This window comes from Sceloporus occidentalis, unplaced genomic scaffold (assembly GCF_023333645.1).
Source record: "Sceloporus occidentalis isolate IW3139 unplaced genomic scaffold, rSceOcc1.0.p SCAF_1, whole genome shotgun sequence".
In the NCBI taxonomy this organism is placed as follows: domain Eukaryota; kingdom Metazoa; phylum Chordata; class Lepidosauria; order Squamata; family Phrynosomatidae; genus Sceloporus; species Sceloporus occidentalis.
In genome coordinates this window covers 278,385,760-278,405,594 of record NW_028316981.1, presented here as the reverse complement: position 1 = coordinate 278,405,594, position 19,835 = coordinate 278,385,760, and the positions used below count along the sequence as shown (strand labels likewise).

Below are 19,835 nucleotides of genomic sequence, written 5' to 3'. Positions count from 1 at the left end.
GCTCAGTAGGGGTTTTAGGCTGATCAGATAGACTCCAGTGTTGGATCTCTCTGTCCTTTTGGCTTCTCAATCACTTCCTTAATGGTGTTCACAGAAGGACTGTTTTCCATTCTCTCTTCCACCCAGCAGTTCCCAGCCATGCTGCATCACACATAGTTCAGGACACCCCTGTCATCATCCCTCCAAGGAAGCATTTTGGACTGCAGCAGTGTGGCGGGTGGAAACAGGCAGTTTTCCTTCTATAACCCTCCCTAAGTTGACTTGTGTAAGGATCCAAGACAATGACCTGACTCTTGTTGGGCAAAATTCAGAGACACAGCCATGTTAGCCTGGAATATGGTATGCAAAGGGATCTTGTAACATCTTTAATACTAACTGTGCAAAAGAAGTTGTAGCATAAGCTTTCATAGACTAAGGCTACATCTGCACTGCAGAAATAATGCAGTTTGACACCACTTTAACTGCCATGGCTCAATGCTGTGGAATTCTGGAATCTGTAGTTTTGTGAGATATTTAGCCTTCTCTGTCAGACAGCTGTGTGCCACAACAAACTATAAACCCCAGGATTTCATAGGATGGAGACATGACAGTTAACATAATGCAAACTGCATTAATGCTGCAGTGCAAGTGCAGCCATGGTCTGCTTATTCAGATGCGTAGAGTGAACTGGTGCTTGAATCTTGTTAGTTAGGACCATTTAGAGTAGACCTACTGAATCAACTACTGACTGGGGAGTCAACACACAGGTAAATCCCATTGATTGAACAATCTACTCTATTCAGGATTAATAATAATATTCTGAGTTGGCCAGGTGCCATAAATCAAATTCAATTCAATAATAATATTCAGCCCAGTGTTTTAATCCACTTTGGTAACAAACTGTTAACATATTTGTTATATATGCTGTTTAACCTCCCAGGAACTGCACACTGACAGAAGGACAGGGAGTACTGCGGAAAAGGACAGGTCTCTTTCCCTTGGGCTCCTCTGCGCACAGTTCAGAATCAATTTATTCAGTTATTTATATTTATTTAATGTATAACTCCTTCTTCCTCCCCATATGGGATATATCCAGAGTTTGGTGAAACTACTTATTTGGACGGCCACTTCCAGAATCTCTCATGTTTGCTTAAGGATTATTGGAGTGGTAATCCAAATCCCCCTCCCCACTATCTCAAGGTAATCCCACAGGTGCTCTTGTGATCCATGTGGGTTGGTGGAAGACCAGAAGAAGCAAAAACCTGCTCACATAGACTACAAAGAAGGGATGTTTCCAGGCCCTAAAATAAATGTCATGCAGATGTGCTTGTAATTAAAGTGTTGTTCACTGTCAGCCTTATAGGAAATTTGTGTTTTTCACAATCATAGTTGCTACCAAACAGATAGGCAAGGAAATCCCTGAGGTTGGAAGGATGGGAATCATAGATGAAATTGACCTCCAAGAACTCTTCTTTGTAATCAGCCTTCAACTATAAGGGTTTTTTAAATTAAAAAATGGTGCCACAAACACCATGAAAGTGCATTTAAGAACTTCCTTTGTGAGAATTTACAATAGGGACATGATAAAAAAGCAGATATAGCAATTTCAAAACTAGAATGTTGTCAAGTACTCTTCCACTAAGAGGACGAGGAATGGATAGGGAGTTCAAGTCAGCCGGAACGGTTAAGTTAAGGGAGACCAATGAATTTCATAGGATTTTCTTACACAAGGGATGCTCAGAGGCAGTTTTGCCAGTTCCTTCCTTTGAAATAGTGGTTCCCAAACTTTTGTCTTGCAATTGTTTGGACTTCAGCTCCCAAAATTCCTGACTGTTGGACAAGCTGGCTGGGGCTTCTGGGAGTGAAAGTCCAAAACACCTGGAGGACCAAAGTTTGGGGATCAATGCTCTGAAATATAGCCTACAGCACCTGATATTCACTGGCAGTCCTCCATCCAAGTACTAACCAGGACTGATCCTGCTTAGTTTCTAAGATCTGACAGGATCTGCCCCCTTGCGTACATTCATTTGTAGGGAGGAGGGGATATCACCAAATGAATAGCAGTATCAGACACATGCTGCTTTTCTAAAATGCAAGGACAGCTCCAGATCTCTGCCCCTTCACAAGGAGTGGAGGATGAAGCAAAAAAAAAAAAAAAAAAAAAAAAATCCTTACCTGCACCCCACAGTTCAGTCAAAACTGCAGTGTTGTCTGCTCATTTGGCAAGGAGAAGTGGTGGTTGGCTCCTGAAGATGAGGCCCATTTAAGGAAGCCTCTCTCTTAGCTTTGATCTCTTGGCTGCTGATGATTTCACAGCCCACAGCACCCATGCTTTCTATAACCTTCTGATGGTATGAATATACCTTAGCTGTTGATTCCCAAATATAGGAAGGAAGGAAGAAATTTTACCCATTAGCTGAGTGTCTGAGCTTGACAAGAGTGGGGTTTTGCCTTTGCCACAGCAAATGGATATGTGAATAATGTTGCTTTACCTTTTCATACCAGTCAAGTGTTGGAGGCACTGGGTCAGATCCATTTTGAAGAGAACTGGCAATGTGGAACTCTACTCCCTATGATGGTGCAAGTATGGGGAAACAAGGGATCCTGGAGTGTGGAGGCAAAAGACTTGACTATTTAGGAACTGTCCAAGTCTTCCCATCACTTTGAGTGATAGGAAGGGTCCCTGTGATTGGTACAAGCCATGTAGGGCTCTGACAATCCTGTCAATCCCAGTAAGCAAGAAAAGCAGCCAGCTGGCAGTTTACCAAGCCCTATTCCATGCAAAGCATATGTAATCTGTAACCAGTAAAATCTGGGGCCAATCAAGGTCTATTTCTGTATGGTTACTGGTTTTGCCCTTCACAAGCAGCACTGAAGAGTTCAAGGCTTGTGGTTTTTTTTTTTTTTTTAACGTTTTAGAAAAGCTGTGTGTCTGATACTGCTATTCATTTGGTGATATTCCCTCCTCCCTGCAACTGAATGCACTCAAAGCATCAGATACTGTCAGATCTTGGAAACTAAACAGGGTCAGCCCTGGTTAGTACTTGGATGGGGGACTGCAATGAATATCAGGTGCTGTAGGCTATATTTCACAGTAATGATTCCCAAACTTTGGTCCTCCAGGTGTTTTGGACTTCCACTTCCAGAAGCTATAGCCAGCTTGGCCAATTTCTACACAGAATTTCTGCACTGAAGAAATAATGCAGTTTGATATGTTTTTAATTGCCATGGATCTATCCTATTAAATTCTGGGATTTGTAATCTGTTGAGGCACCAGAGCTCTCTGACTGAGAAAGCTAAATATCTCATGAAATTACAAATCCCTGAATTAGATAGCATTGAGCCTCGACAGTTAAAGTGTCGTCAAACTGCATTATTTCTGCAGTACGGAATAGACCATAGTGCAAAATTGGCTAGTGTGACAGGACCCCAGGAGGTTTTTTTTTCTCTGAAGCCCAGGAGGTGTCCATGAAGCATAGAACATGACTGTGCCAGCCATTCAGTGTTATGTGAAACCTGGTTCTTTCATGTTTTTCCTGTAACCTAAAACAATGCCAACAATAAATACTTATAACACATAATCTAAATATGGCAAAGAGACCATGCAGTGGGATTCTGCTTGAACAAGCTGATTGTAATTATTTTTGCATTGATGGCAGGTCCACAAATATGTAAGAGGGAGATAAGAAAGAAAACGAGTTGGCACTGATAGTTGGGTGAATCATGCTAACATAAAATGTAGACATAGCTCAGAGATGATTCACAAGCCCAAATCGAGGAGCTCAGATTATTATTATTATTAACCTTTATTTATAAAGCACTGTAAATTTACACAGCGCTGTACATACAATCTTTTCATTTATTTCTTCATTCATTCATAAGTAGAATCCATTTCTCTGCTCCTGGAGCTCAAGGAACTTAAAATCCAGTTCTATATATGTCTGGTGCCACTACTCAACCAGCCCTCACATTAAGCACAATGACTCAATAGCTTAAGGCAGCACACGTTGAATGACAGCAGGGAAAGCTCCCAGATGTTCCTATGAGCCCTCTGGCCATTTTCTTCTCTTGAAGCACAGTTATATTTGACCTTCAATCTGTTCTGGATCCCTCTAACAAGGTCCTGTCTTCATCAGGATTGGTGAAGAAAACTGTCCCACTGCTGGCGTTTAGGTAAGCTTCAAGAGCTAGTCTAGTTAATTTTGGTACATGGGCTGAGAAGGCGGCACCAACATGTTCTTCAGTTCAAGCAGCAAAATGACTTTGGCTAGCCTTTGTAGCCTTCTGAACTGTGGATTGCTGATAGCAGGACAGATGGAGGATCAATTTCTGAGCAAATGCATTATAGTATTGCATGAAATTGCTGGCTTCAAGGAGAAGCCAGCTGTAATCCAGACCAATTCCATTGTTATTTTTGTGAATCAATCCTAAATCATCTCATCATCACTACACTTTTCAAAAATTGGCAAAATTTAGGCATGATAGCACTATATTAATGCCACACTAGCAGTGATGTGGACACCTAGTGCAGATCTTTAACACCCCCTTCCACAAAATGGAGGGGGGTGTTAAGAAGCACCAAGTCCTCCACATTTCTGCCACTGGCAGTGTATGTCTCTTTGGGATGCTGCAGCCTATCAAAGCGATGGGTTATCAGCAGGGGTGACAGGCCAAGTCTACCATGTTTTTGTCACAACTGCCACTAATGTTCATTTCTTTGGGTCACTCAGCTCATCAGAGGTTATCAGAAGTGGCAGCAGGGGTAGTGGGAAGAGTTCAGGCCTGCCTCTGCACAGCCCAACCAAGCCTCCAGCCTACTGTGACCAGTGGAGAGTAGCCTGGCATCTCAACTGGGTAGCGAAGAGGTAGGCAGATGTGGAGACTCCTCCACCTGTCTGCCTCCCCGCTGCCCAGCCAAGGCACCATGTTACTGCCGCTACTGAAGAGTAGCCTCTCGTCTCCACCGAGTAACACGGAAGCAGGTAGGCAAGGATACTCCTCTCCCTGCCTCCCTGCTGCATTATAACTCTGGTGATCGGAGTTTAAGTCCTTCCTTGGCCATGGAAGCCCACTAGCTGACCTTGGACAAGTCACATTTTCTCAGCTCATACAAAGGCAATGGCAAATCCACTCTATTTTGTCAAGAAAATCATGTAATAGGTTTGCTTTACGGTTGCTGTAAGTCAGAAATGACTTCAAGGCACAAAATGAAAATAATGACGACAATCTCTTTCCATCTCATCATCTTTTAAAGTACAGCACACCCACTTCATATGCAGGCGGCCATATGCGGCTTCTGCTTTATGCCGAAGCTGTGCTTTAATACTTTCAGTGGCACATGCAGCTGCCACGCACGCGCGCTGCACCACCACATGCACAAGCCCCATTCACTCTAATGGGGCTTGAGCATAGGCGGAATTTACCTTATGTGGGGGGGGGGGGCGGAACGGATCCCCCAAGTAAGGCAAGATTCCACTGTAAATAAAAGTAACACCCTGTTCTAAAAACATTGAGTTCAGTGGGTCTTTGGTATCTACTAAGGCAGTGATGGTGAACCTATGGCACACGTGCCAGAGGTGGCACTCAGAGCCCTCTCTGTGGGCACACATGCTGTCGTCCTAGCACAGAGTTTGCCACAGTTTCATACTAGAAAGCTAGAGGGATGTGGCACTTTGCAATAAATAAGTGGGGTCTGGGTTGTGTTTTGGGCACTCGGTATGTAAAAGGTTCACCATTACTGTACTAGGGTTTGGTTCCAGGGTCCTCCATAGATAACAACATTTGTTGATGCTCAAGTCCCATTATATACAATGGCAGAGTAAAATGGTGTCCTTTATATACCATTTATACTTGACTATAAGTCAAGAAATTTATGCCCCAAAATAAGACACCATAATCATGGGTCAACTTATATAAGTCAATACTGCTTATAAAGTTCCTAAAAGAAGTGCCCACCCTTCTGTCATAGCCAGGGATCTTTAAACAGCTCCCCATTTGAGTCCCCACTCTCTCTCTCTGTGTGTGTTTTATCCTTCAGCCTTCCCTTGCAGACAGAGCTAGTAAACAGCTGCTGAGGCAAGAGAGAGAAAGAGGGAGAGTTTGCCTCCTTGTTTGAATCCCTGTGCACTCTCCTCTGTGTGTTTGTGTGTGTGTCTTATCCCTCAGCCCTTCTTCATAGCCAGAGCTAACAGCTGGTGAGGCAAGGGAGAGAGAATATGCTGAGGTTTGTACCCTGTTTTGCAAGCCATGAGGTTTGGAAATCCTGGGGCTGAAGGGAAGAAAAAGAGAGGGATTTGTACCCAATTTTGCAAGTCATGAGCCTTGGAAATCCTGGTGGTAAAAGGAGAGGGAGGTTTGTACGCTGTTTTCCAAGCCATGAGTCTTGGAAAGTCTGGTGATAAAGGGAGTGGGGAGAGAGAGAGAGAGAGGTTTGTATCCCGTTTTGCAAACCATGAACCTTGGAAATCTTGGGGGTGAAGGAAGGGGGAAAGTTTGTGTGTGTGTGTGTGTGTGCGCGCGCTGAAGTTTGTTTCCCCATTTTCCATGCCAAGACTGTGACCCATGGGAGAGGTCCAGAGAGGGAGAAGGAGAGAAAGAAATGGTGCTTTGTTTCTCCCTTTAGATCTTTTGTAACATGTCCCAGTGTTTGACTCTCGACTTATCCACGGGTCATATCAAAATCTATGATTTTGGCCCCCAAAACTGCCCTCGACTAATACATGAGGTTGACTTATACATGAGTATTTATGGCAAGATGGCAAAATCAAGATTTGCTTTTTGGATTTTTAAGAATACTTTCAAGTTATGGTTGGCTAAATCTGTGGATGCAAAATCTGTGGATACAGAGGACTGAATGTAACAGTAAGGAATTACCAGGAAGGTGGGACCAGTGAGTAGCAAATTGTTTGTTAAAATAATATTACAAGGAGATGAGGAACTGAATTAGAAATCAGAGTTAGACCATTTGCATCAAATGGAAATCCCATTTTCTCCATGTTTTTTTTTAAATGCAAATCTTTCTGAAGCCACAGTTCTCAACTATGAACAGGGCTTCTTTATGGACCCAAGGCTGTTGTTACTTGCACCATTAAGTTTCCTCCCCTGTTCAGTTCCATTTTTTGTTTACATAATGATTTTGTAGGCAAAGTGTTGCCACAGTCCTTCTCTAACCACTGCTGGCTATCCTGCATCACTAAGCAGAGAGGTCCAGGCAGTTATAGATGTTTATTATGATATCGCTAGAGAGCCCTAAAGAAAATATGTCATGTTCAGGCTTGTAGAAACTTATTTGTCACTTTCCTTTCTTCTCCTGAAACACCCATCTGCAGCAGTAGTCCACAATATGTTTTCCTCACTTTCGCTGCTTAGGACTCATACGTAGGAGTCAGGCAGATTTTGTAGTTGGCATGTGATATAAATATATGGGTGAATAATTCACTATGTTAAAATAATAACAGAGAGAAATAGTGGCTGAAGATTGATCACAACATGAACAGTTAATAATACAAGCAATTAATAATTGGTAGAAAACAATGGCTTGAGATTGATACATTGTTTATCATGTAAGTAAAGAAAATTGAAATAACTTTTACATACCCTATTAAAACCTGCATGCAGAAGGGGAAGCACAGAGGGTTCTTCTTGGCCAGCAGGACTACAGAAATGCAGAATAAGCTGTCACTTAAGAGACCTGAAATATTCTGATATAATAATAATATTTTTTAAATTTATATTTCCCGCCTCTCCCTGTGACCAAGACTGGATTACAACAATAAAAACAACAATTACAAAATTAAAACTACAATGTCATATAAAATACACTCAATAAAACAATATACCATTACCAATACAATGTATTGACTAAATCATAATTTAAAATACATATCATTACAAATAGAGGTGGAGTATTTCTAACTCTCTTATAACAGATTGGGTGGACAGGCCTGCCGGAAGAGATCCTTCTTAAGTACCTTCTTAAAGGCATCTAAGGTCGTAAGAAGATGGATCTCCTCCGGCAAGTCGTTCCACAGTTTGGGGGCTACAGCTGTAAACGCTCTGTTTATTAACCTGGTCTTAGCATATTCCAATAGCTGCTTTCTGGATGTTCTGAGAGTGTGGGGCGGATTGTGTAGGGAGAGGTGTTCCCTCAAGTAACTTGGGCCCAAGCCATGTATGGCTTTAAAGGTAATGACCAACACTTTGTACTGTGCCCGGAAGGTAATTGGCAGCCAATGAAGAGATTTTAGTACTGGTGTTTTATGGTCAGACCTAGATGTTCCAGTGACCAATCTGGCTGAACCAACTGAAGCTTCTGAACTTGATACAGAGGTAGTCCCATGAAGAGCGCATTACATAAACCTAAACGAGAGATTACCAGTGTGTGTACCACTGCTTCAAGGTCCTTTTGGTCCAGGTAGGGACGCAGTTGGCGTATCAACCGAATTGGTACCAAGCACTCTTGGCCGTTGCATCCACTTGAGATGACAATTGTAGCAACGAGTCCAGGAGTACTCACAAACTGCGAACTTCGTCCTTTAGGGGAAGTGTGACCCCGTCCAGGACTGGTTGACAAATCTCCATCCCTGGGCTTGAGGTACCTATCGCAAGTACCTCCATTTTCTCTGGATTCAGCTTGAGTTTGTTTTCCCTCATCCAGCCCATTACCAACTCAAGGCAGGCATGCAGAGAAGAGATGCCATCCTTAGTCACTGCAGCAGTCAGAGACATAGAGAAATAAATGTGGGTGTCATCAGAGTACTGATAACACCACACCCCATGTCTCTGGATGATCTCACCCAACGGCTTCATGTAAATGATAAACAGCATGGGGAACAGGATAGCACCCTGAGGGACGCCAGATGTCAGCTCTCTTTTAGAAGAGCAGCTGTCCCCCAGCATCACCATCTGGAATCTGCCCGAGAGTAGGAAAGGAGCCACTGGAGTGCAGTGCCTCCAATACCTAACTCCCTCAGGCGTTCCAGAAGCATACCATGGTATCGAAGGTCGCTGAGATGTCCAAGAGCACCAACAGGGTCACATGTTCCCTATCGATGTCCAGATGGAGATCATTGACTAAGGCAATCAAGGCAGTCTAAACACCGTATCCCGCCCTGAAGCCAATTTGAAATGGGTCCAGATAATCAGCTTCCTCCAAGATATCTCAGAGAAATAAAAAACACTCATGCATAGGGAGGGGGCATAATTCACTCTTGCCTTCCCACACATCTTTTTTCCCCCCAAAAACCTCACATTCCTTTCAACTGTGCATGCTGGCAAATGATTCCAAAACAAACTGAAATGAAGTTCTCTCCCACCTCTATCAGCCAAACTCAATACAAAAAGGGTTTTTAGGCATAGGTAGGATCATGTTGTAGGGGTCTTACACATTTGTCATAGATAGTGAGTTTCTCATGAAATAGAAGAGGCAACCCTAATTCACAATTAATGTAGCAGGCCAAGCTAGATTTTAAGGACTGAGTGCTCAAATCCATGGACATGGGTGGATGAATTTGTCAATTTTAGTATCTCTCATGTTTATGTGTGATTGAGTGAATGAGTGTGTTTACATTTTTGCATAAAATATATTTAGCTATAGTTCTTTCAGTTATCCAACTAATATCTGTTTTCCAGATGTAGTATTTCCTTATTTTTCTTTTATGTATTGCCAATTGAGCCTTACAAGATTCAAATATCTCAATTGCACAGTATATGTTGGATAAAGAGGTGAATTCATCACATTCTTGATAAGCTTTAATGTTCTTCTTCCTGAGTACAATATTCTTTCAAACCCTTTCTCAATTACATGCTGACTAGAGATGGTGTAAATTGCAGTCCAACACATCTGAAAAATGTCTAGTTGGGGAAGGCTGTCTGATTTGCTTAGACTTTTTGGCAAGTGTAAATAATACAACAACCAATCACATTCTGAAATGAATTAATCTTGTCTGCCATTCTCTTTGTGTGTGTGTGGTGAGATTTTCATATAGACTTCTATATTTTCTATGCTTTCATATGAGACGTTTATACAATATACTAAAAAAAAAGCTAGGAAGCTCTGCAACACTTCTAAAATAATTTCTGAAAAATTAGCGTAGATCACCTACAAGATTCTGCATTATAATGAAGATTTTTCCATAGCATGTATGAACAGTAGTTTTATGGATGTTTTAAGGTTAAGATAAACATATCTACTTAAAAACAGTATCATCAAGTTTCACTTTCAAAAATACTTACATTTGTGGAATAACACCGAGAATTACAGTATGTTCTGCAGGCTTTGTAGCACGAATTGCCCTGAAATTAGGAAATACCTTATCATATCTAATTAAACACTTTTAAGTAACAATTAAAAAAACACCTACAGTGTTTTAACATATGCATGTATGCACGCAGGAGAACTTAACACACAATACGGTTCTCTCTACATCAGTTATTAGTTCTAAAAAGACAAGGCATGTCTCAAAGCAAAACTGTGTCTTGTCGCTTCAGCAATGAGAACTACTGCAGAAGAAACAAAAAACAAAGTCATGCCAATGTGGATGTCTTTGGATCCTAGCCTATAGCGTGGATAATGGAAAACTGTATCTGATAGAATCTGTAACTTTTAGACAGTGAGATTAAGGAAGAAACTGTCAGTTTCTGTCATGCTAATATAAAAAACAAGGTTTCGAACCTATATTGCAGTCTTTGTTGAATAATTTTATGTATATTTAGTTACATAGCGGAGCTGCTAAAGAACCTTCCCAGTGAATTGCAAAGATGCAGATGAGGGCACTGACAAGAATGCCTCAAAGAACAATAGGCTCTGCTAATACACACTGGCATTCCCTGCCTTGATTAGATTCTGTTGTGCATCACTCCCGATGCACAATGTTCACTTTGCTGGCTCACCTACAAAGTAATGTAACAACAACCCCTGGCTGAATATGGAATTGCAAATCTACTCAATTCTACTTCCCACAGATGTATGTCCACTTACAAAGACATTAAGTCTACACATTAATTCCAGCCAGTGACGTTTACAACTAACTCTGTAGATGGTTTTTCAGGTCACTTGATTGCTCCAGCATGCAATAAGCTACTGTATGTGTCCACTTGTTTCTACTCTTGTATAACAAGATGGTTGCTAAGTTAAACCTGTCTTTAGTTCCCTGCAACATTTCCATTCTTAGCAGCTAAAGCAAAGTATTGATTTTGGTTTGTACAGGACTACTTTCCAGATTTCAAGCATTTCTTTATGCCTATTATTCCTGCTGTCACAGGCCTCCAGTCAAAAAGACCATCAGACTCACATAAACAAATATTCCTCCCTTCATACACAAACTCTCTCCACATAAAACTCTAGCTTCTTCTTGAGATCTTTTGGTATACAGGGATTATTTATTCTGTATGGAAGAATATACATCATGTGACACCTCTCCTCCTGCAATCTAAAGTGGCATAGATATATTACTACCACTGTAGAAGCAAGTGGAAATGGTAACATTGCATTTATTTAAAAGAAACAGTTCTCCAAGGTTGATATGAAGCACAAGGACAATTAATTACCTACAGATGGCTTCTGCATCAAAGTATCTGGAATTTCTATGATCTATGACTATTATTTCATGATGTTTATCAAGAAAGCATTCAAGTGCTGATTCTGGTGTCCGAGCAATGTTACACCTATATCCAGCTCTATCACAAGCCCACCAGAATCCATCACTCTGTTTGTCTTCTTTTGCAAAGATCAGCAATACCTGTGAATACAAAATACAATCTCACATTACAATTAAAGCAACTTCCAGTTACACTTAAATAAATAAATAAATAAATAAATATTTTTTAATTTTTATCCCGCTTTTCTGTGACGAGACAATCAAAGCGGCTCACAACACAAAGCGCACTTCATATTTTAAACAATGATAGTCTAGTATTAAAAGACAACAGTACCTTAAAAAAAAATTCCCACAACTCCTTCCCACCTCAATAAAGTGCAGGAGAATGTCATCAACGCAACTGTTCAGCACCTTGTATTTTGGAAAAAGAAGACTACTGGAATAATCAGCAGAAACAAAATGAAGAGGACAACAAAAAGGAAAAACAAGAGACCTATTCCACAACATCCTAGAAATCAAAGGAAAATTTAAACTCAGAGTAGGGATGCTGTATGTCCAAAAGGGGAACTATATTATCAGAACAAAATAAAAAGACAATGGAAGTAATACATTGAGGAGCTGTACAGAAGAGATTAAAGGAAGGCAGACTGTTTCCAAGAACTTTTGATGAAGAACCTACAATATTTAGAAAGTGAAGTAGAAGAGATCTTAAAACACTTGGAAGAAATAAATCACCATGAAAAGATGGCATGAGCTAATTCAAGGTACAGAGACAAAATACATGCAAATTCTATTCAAAAAATGACAAATATATGAAAAATTAAACAATGACTCACAGACTGAAAACACACCCACAAACACCTACATAAACACCATGAATCACCAAAAATGCAGACAAGTGGATAGTAGAGCAAATCAACCCTGGACTTTCAAAATAACTAATTTGAGGCAATTGTATTTTGGTCATATGAGATATGCAATACAATAGCAAGTACATTTCTATACTGCTTATCAGTGCACTTAAGCACTCCCTAAGCAATTTACAGTGTGTAAGCTAATTGCCCCCAACAAGATGGGTACTCATGTTAGCGGCCTAAGGAAAGATGCAAGGCTCAGTGGACCCTGAGCCTCTGGCTGGAATTGAACTCACAACCTTGTGACTGTGAATGAGTGCATTGTTCCAGCATTTAACCACTACACTAACAGGATTCACTGGAAAAGACAATAGTGGCCCGGTACAGACGGGCCCTGAATGATGCCCCATCACGTGCTAGGGTTGCCTCAGGGTGGAGCACCCACACGCCCCGCAACCCTAGCACACGACGAGGGCGTCATCACTGCGCAGCGCTGTATAGACGGCGTGCGCAGCGATGACTTGCTGCTGCACTGCATCCAAATGGAGCAGTGCAGCAGTGATGTTTTTGCGCTGCCACAGGCTGCTTGCAGCGGTGCAAAAAGGAGCCGCTTTTTAGTGTTCCTTTTTTGCTGTGCAGCAGCACCGCACAATTTGGTTGCTGCAGCGCTGCTGCGTAGCAATGAAAGACGGCCCCAGTCCACCCTTTCGGGCCCATCTGTACCGGGCCAATGTTTGGTAAGGTTGGAGGTAGTAGAAAAAGAGGAAGATTGCATCCCAGATGGATAGATTCAAGGAAGCCACAATGCTACGCTTGCAATACTTCAGCAGGGCTGTTCCTAATAGGGTCTCCTGGAGGTTCCTCATTCATAGGTCACAATAAGTCAGCAAGTCAACTTGTTTGCATATAATAATGATAATACTTCTGAATCACTATCTTGTGTTACTTCAGAAAGTGTTTCCCTCCAGAAGCTGCTGAACTGGATATCCCATCAGATCCAGTCAGCACAGCTAATTGTTGAGAGACCAAGGGAGATACAATCCAATAATATCTGGGAGGGAACACTCATTCATCAGCAGCACTAAGATAGTCATTTAAAAGCCACATTTAACTTGTACAGTTACATTATATAGTTAGGATCAAAACTAATATTTCCCAGACTTTGGAAAGGTTACCTTTTGGGACTACAGCTCCCAAAATCTCTTACAGGTGGTCCTCCTGACAGGGGGAATTTGGGAATTGTAGCCCCCAAAAGAAACTTTTTCCTGCTTTGATATTTTTCAACTTTGGGAAGAACTGAGTAATCAATCTACTGCCAGAGAACTAAAGGGATACAATCAATCAGATCTATTCCCTTTTCAGCAACCTCCTCATTGGTTCAGGACTTAATACTCCAAAGCACACTACACCCTTTTCCACATGGCCTCCAGACAGGTTGTACTTTGGTGAGCCAGCATACCATAATGGTTTGAGTATTGGGCTATGACTCTGGAGATCAGGGTTCAGTTCTCAGCTTGGCCATGAAACCTTTGGGTGACACTGGACAAGTCACATGCTCTCAGCCTAAGGGGGAGGCAATGGCAAATCTCCTCTGGATAAATCTTGCCAAGAAAACCCCATGATAGGTTTGCCCTAGGGTAGGTATAAGTCAGAAACAATTTGAAGGCAGACAACAACAGAGATCATGCTCTGTTTGACAACTGAACATAATTAATCACAGCAATCTATCATTTACTATGTAGCAGACTGAAAGAAAGAAAGAAAGAAAGAAAGAAAGAAAGAAAGAAAGAAAGAGCAAGCTTTAGAAAAATGTCAGTTTCAGCATTCACATGCTTTGTCAAGAATCATTCAAACTACCCTCCTGTAATGTAAATGTCAAAGGTTGTGAAGTCCCATGTATTTCATATGAAAAGATTGTCTTGTTTGTTTCCTTGGCATACCCTGTATAGGTGGAAGTAAGATTGATTCTATGGGGTTTTTTTTGTTTGTTTGTTTTAAATGTCAGGCTGATAGCCATGGTGTCACCATGTGAAAATCAACACATTTAGTCCAGGGGCTTGACAAGGTGACCCTGATTTCATTTTATCTTAATGGCTGGTTTTCCAACAATAAGTGATATGATAATTAATACTACAATTGTAACACCATGTATGTCACGATATGACTTATCTAGAAAGAAAGCTAGGTGTTTGCAGCTGAATACAATCAGCATCCCCATGCAGACTGGGGATTCTGAAAAGGGAAGTCTAAAAAAAGTAACAATTACAAACTTTGGTTCTGAATCTGGTCAGTACCTGAGAGAGAACTACACAGAAGAGTTTGATTTAACACACATTTCTGTAACTGAGCTTGCACAGACTGGCTATTCTTGACAAACCATTCTAGATGGTATGGAACTGTGTTAATTGCTTAGAACCATGTAGTTCTGTATCATGGTACTCAAATCTGTTGGCTTCCCTATTAACCTATTTTTAAATAGCTAAAAAGTCTGTAGGTGCTAACCTTGAATCCTCCCAGACCTAAAGCCACAGGTCTAAAAAGGCTGGAGCATACCACCCTAAAGATGTTGCAGAGAGAGGTATGAATCATTCTGTGATACCTATACTGAATTTATTTTTTAAGTTGTACTTTTTTGGTCAAATTGTTATAGTAAGTGCACTATGTTTTCCTTCATCATTAACTGATGGTAGAAATATAATCTCTGTGTAGGCAGAATTTCTGTGACTGATGAAAAAAAGAGCTAGAGATGTCAGACAGTTAAAGTGTAAAAATTATGTAAACTCTAACCATATTCTTGAAAAACAGTTTTAGTGGGTTTATAGTGTGAAGCATGCTAGTTCAAAATTTGAACTTCACACAGTTTCTTGAATATTTTGAGACAGAGGCTTACATTACAAACTGTTTAATGCTAACTATTAACAATGGCATCACAAGAATACTCACATTTTAAAATGTACAGCTCTCATCATTTCAGTTCAAATATATGAAAAAAATATATACTTCTGGAGCTGAGAACTGAAGAAGTTGGTTGACCTTTAACGTCAAACATAGCAATTACTGCTAAAGCAAAACAAAACCTTACCTGAATAGGATCTTGTGTCAGTTTCATGGGCCCAATTTCTGTCTCAGTAGCTGAAGCCTGCTAAATGAAAGCAGCATGAAAGATTTATTGTCAGTCCATGTTAACAGCATTTCACTGAAGAGATTAAACAAGGTAATGAAAACATAATTTATGCCAACCAATAAATCACAAGATATACTTAACACTAGGTCCTGATTAAACATACCATTGCCAAGGGTGCATAGATTATCCATTTGGGAGGGCACAAAAATAACCTTTGGGTTTCTACTGCACATTAGTATAAGTATTACAAACCCAGATGTCCACTATACATTATACTTGTGGTAGATGAATGTACACTAGCTCAAGGCACACAGCAAACAACCGTAAGATGTTTCCTTCCCAATGATAGCCAGTGTAAGGACACAATTTCACCCTAAAAGATATTTCATCCTTACAAATCACAACTGAATAGCTTACACTACTCAAGAAAATTGCTCCTTCTTGAAGAGCCTTTATTTCCAATGTACAGGGGCCCTTAGTATCTGCTGGGGTTTGGTTCCAGGACCCGCTTGTGGATGCCAAAATCTGTGGATAATCAAGTCTCATTATATACAGTACAATGGTATCCCTTACATAATATACCAAAATCAAAGTTTGTTTTTTGGATTTTTAAAAAACATTTTCAAGCTGTAGATGGTTGAATCCATGGATACAGAATATATGGATACAAAGGGCCAACTGTACAATACCACTATGATTTTGCATGCCTGTAGAATGAATGCTTTGCTTCACAGTCAAATGGCAGAGTAGTCAACAGCCATATTTGGAGTAAGCCCCATTAAATTCACTGGTACTCAATCCCAAACTGATGATAATGGGAATGATGATGACAGCGCAAACAATAATAACAGCAACTGAGCCTGAATATATTCATTTCAAATGAACACAGCTAGGACTTCTTTGGGTTTCAGAAACCACAATTTATTTCACATCATTTTATTATTTTAACATGCCAGCCTAATCTCCTACTGCTCCAAAAATCAGCTTCATTTAAGTATTAAATGGTAAATGGACTTATGATTCCACTCAACAGAATCATAAATGATAACCATAAATGGCCCAATCAGTGGAATTAGGATTTAACATTTTTTGTTAAAATTATGGCCATGGGTGCATATGGGAATCAACCTGTTTTTATCACAATCACAGGAAGAAACACTTCCACGATTCTAGTGTAATGCATCTTTTTTTTTTTAAAGGCACTCAAGCGAACTCATGTAGGATGCATGAATACTCAGCATGTCACCCCATAGCCTGATCCTTGATCAATGATCTGCCTCAAGTCTGCTCCTTGAGTGGTATCTAAGTGTAAATTTATTCATTGTAATATTTATAACCTTTTCAGTTAGGCTCTCAGAGTGAGTTACAGCAGAAGTACAATCCAGATAATTTCCATGGAACTTAAGTGCATTTGATCAACACTGTCAGTAATATGTAGGAAAGTATTTACCATAACTACAGTTTGCTAGAATGACACTTCAAAGAGTCGTGACTGCACTACACACAGCAATGTGACATATTACAATGCCACTAAATTTGTGTTGACTTTTGTCCAACCTTTAAGATTAATATTACTGTGAGATTACCTCCACCTTTTCCCTTAAAGGCAGACTTTACTTACTGTTAAAAGATAAAACTACAAAGGCTTACCCTGAGGACATTGGACAAGTACTCCATAAAATTACTCTAAATGACAAAATAACTACATGCCAAAGTCAGATTTGTGGATTTTTAAACTGAAACATAATGGTTTAGGAGAAAACAGCTCTAAACTAGAACAGGAGCCTCTACCTGTCTAGCATTTGAGGTAAACATGAGGTTCAAAGCTTCCAACAGAACATTATTTTTTAACAGAAAACCAGAGTAGGGTCCTGACCCACAGCCTATTTTAGATTTGGTCCACAGTTGCTTTTTCTCCAAAATCAAAGTCTGTTTGAAGATGAAGTGAGTTGTAACTCAACACACAATTAGGGTTTCTCAGATAAGGAATATTCAGAAGTGGTTTTGACAGTTCCTTCCTCTGAAATAGAGCCTCCACCAGCACCTGGGGTTCCTTGTTTGCACTACATCTCCCATAAAGTAGCCTTGGTAGTGCAGTGATTAAATGCCAGTACTGTAGCCACAGCACTGTAAGTTCGATCCTAGAGGAGGGCTCCAAGGTCCACTCGGCCTTCCATCCTTTCTTAGGTCAGAAAAATGAGTACCCAGCTTGTTGGGGACAATTGGCTCACACATTTTAAACTGCTTAGGGAATGCTAGTTCACCGATAAGTGGTATAGAAATGTACTTGCTACTGCGATTGCTATAATCCCACAGCCAGTGGCTGCAGAATTCTGGGACTCATAGTCCCCTCCCCCCTTTTTTTAACTCCCAAGCTCAGTTGCTTGTTTGTTTTTTCAAAGATACCACTTCTGCCTCTAACATTAACAATCCAAAGTTATTAGGCTCGGATATGATTTACATCTTTCAGTAAAACACCAATGTTTACTTTTTATTATCCTATTAAATCTGAATATATGTAGGATATACATAATAAAACATATAAAGAACTTTGATAGATGAATATAAGAATACGTTAATGTTATACATTAGTCCTACTTATTATGTATAATTAAATCTGAAGAAATAGCAATAGAAAAATGCAAAAGCATTTTTCAGAGAAACACAAAACAAAAAAGTTAAGCATTAGCACTGGCACTAAACACTTTGAATAAAAACACTAGTTTAGAGGCCTTTCAGATGTTCAGATGTTATGGCCTTTAGCTTAAATAATAATAACTCGTTTTTTAAAGTGCTCTTCTAAAGCTTGTAAATTTACTTTCCAGAAGTAATTAGTTACAGTTTCATTTCTGAACCCACAAAAGTAGTTAGCCATAATTTTAGCTATACATTTTCAGTTAACTATTTTCTTTCTCGTTATTCAAAAGTAACTGGAACCATCATCATCGTCGTCGTCGTCGTTGTATTTTATTTTGTGCGATCAGTGAACATGGTGCTTTACAAGTAAAAGAACAAGAAAAAACAGCCCTGTAAAAGGCATACAATTTAATACACATATACACACATGCACACACACAGAGGAGATGGAAGGAGTAACAGAAATATAAAACTATGCAATACAATTGTAAAACAAGTTATCTATACAGAAATCCAATCAGCCCTCTGCATTCACAGGTTTAACATTTGCAGATTTGATTATTTGTGAATCCCTCATGGGTAGCCATGCTCCCCATTGCATGGCCAGGAAGAATACATGCATGCTCCTCCTCCATCCTGGACTTTTCCCATATTCATGGTTTTTCATTTTCAAGGGGGTCTTGTGCACCTAACCCTGGTGAATATGGAGGGCAGACTGTACTAAAACAATATAATATAATATAATATAAAGAAAACTGACAAGTAGATATAACCAAAATAGAAAGTTTTTAAAGACACTTGAATTGAATCCTAAAAAGAATAGGGAACCAATACAGTGGTGTTAAACATGGTGTGATGTGATTAGAATGATGGGTCAAAAAGATTATCTTAGCAGTAGATTGCTGAATGGAAAGAGGATGAAGATTAAATAATGGAAGACCAGTCAAAAGAAAATTACTTTAACCAAGACATGAACTAAAGTCTTTGCAGAGGAAGCAGATAGATTTTGGCAATCTTACAAAGAAAAAAGTGACTTGACTTTGCAACAGCCACAATATGAGGGATAAAAGATAGGGAAGAATGAAAAATAAAACCAAGACCGCATGCTTCCTTTACAGAATAAATGGGAACGTTATTAACATTGATGGAGAATGTATGTTGTAATGGTTTTGGATATTAAGCATTAGGCAACCATGCAGCATCCATGCTGAAATAACTGAAAGACATGCTGTAATACAATGTTCAATATCAGAAAAACGTTCTGCAGCAGAGGAGAATTACAGCTGAGTATGATACTGAAAATCATAAGAATGAATAAGATCACCAAAAGATAACATAGAAAGAGAAAGCAACAAAGTGTCAAGAACAGAACCCTGTGGAATCCCAACCAAAAGGGGAAAAGAAGAAGATACACCACCTTCAGCTACCACATCAAGTGACCAGTCTAAGACATAAAACATGAACCAGCTGAGGACTGCATTAGTAAACCCTAGGTGATGAAGGGAATCCAACAGGACAGCATGATCAACTGTGTCAAAGGCTAAAGAGAAATGATGAAGAATGAGGATGACTAAATATACTTGGCTGGAACGTGATCATCTGTGACCTTCATAAAAGCTATCTCCACAGAGTGCAAAAGGCAAA

General features: G+C 40.0%; 1 protein-coding gene across 1 annotated transcript in view; it reads right to left on the bottom strand.

Annotated features, from left to right (window-relative positions):
* Positions 1–19,835, bottom strand: part of LOC149323949 (high affinity cAMP-specific and IBMX-insensitive 3',5'-cyclic phosphodiesterase 8B-like) — a 72,174-nt gene that overhangs the window by 28,744 nt on the left and 23,595 nt on the right. Inside the window, exons 2-5 of the mRNA XM_089494518.1 lie at positions 15,513–15,572; positions 11,527–11,717; positions 10,213–10,272; positions 7,576–7,633 (exon numbers count right to left, since the gene is read on the bottom strand). Coding sequence (XP_089350644.1) covers positions 7,576–7,633; positions 10,213–10,272; positions 11,527–11,717; positions 15,513–15,572 — 369 coding nt within the window. The remainder of the gene's footprint in view (positions 1–7,575; positions 7,634–10,212; positions 10,273–11,526; positions 11,718–15,512; positions 15,573–19,835) is intronic.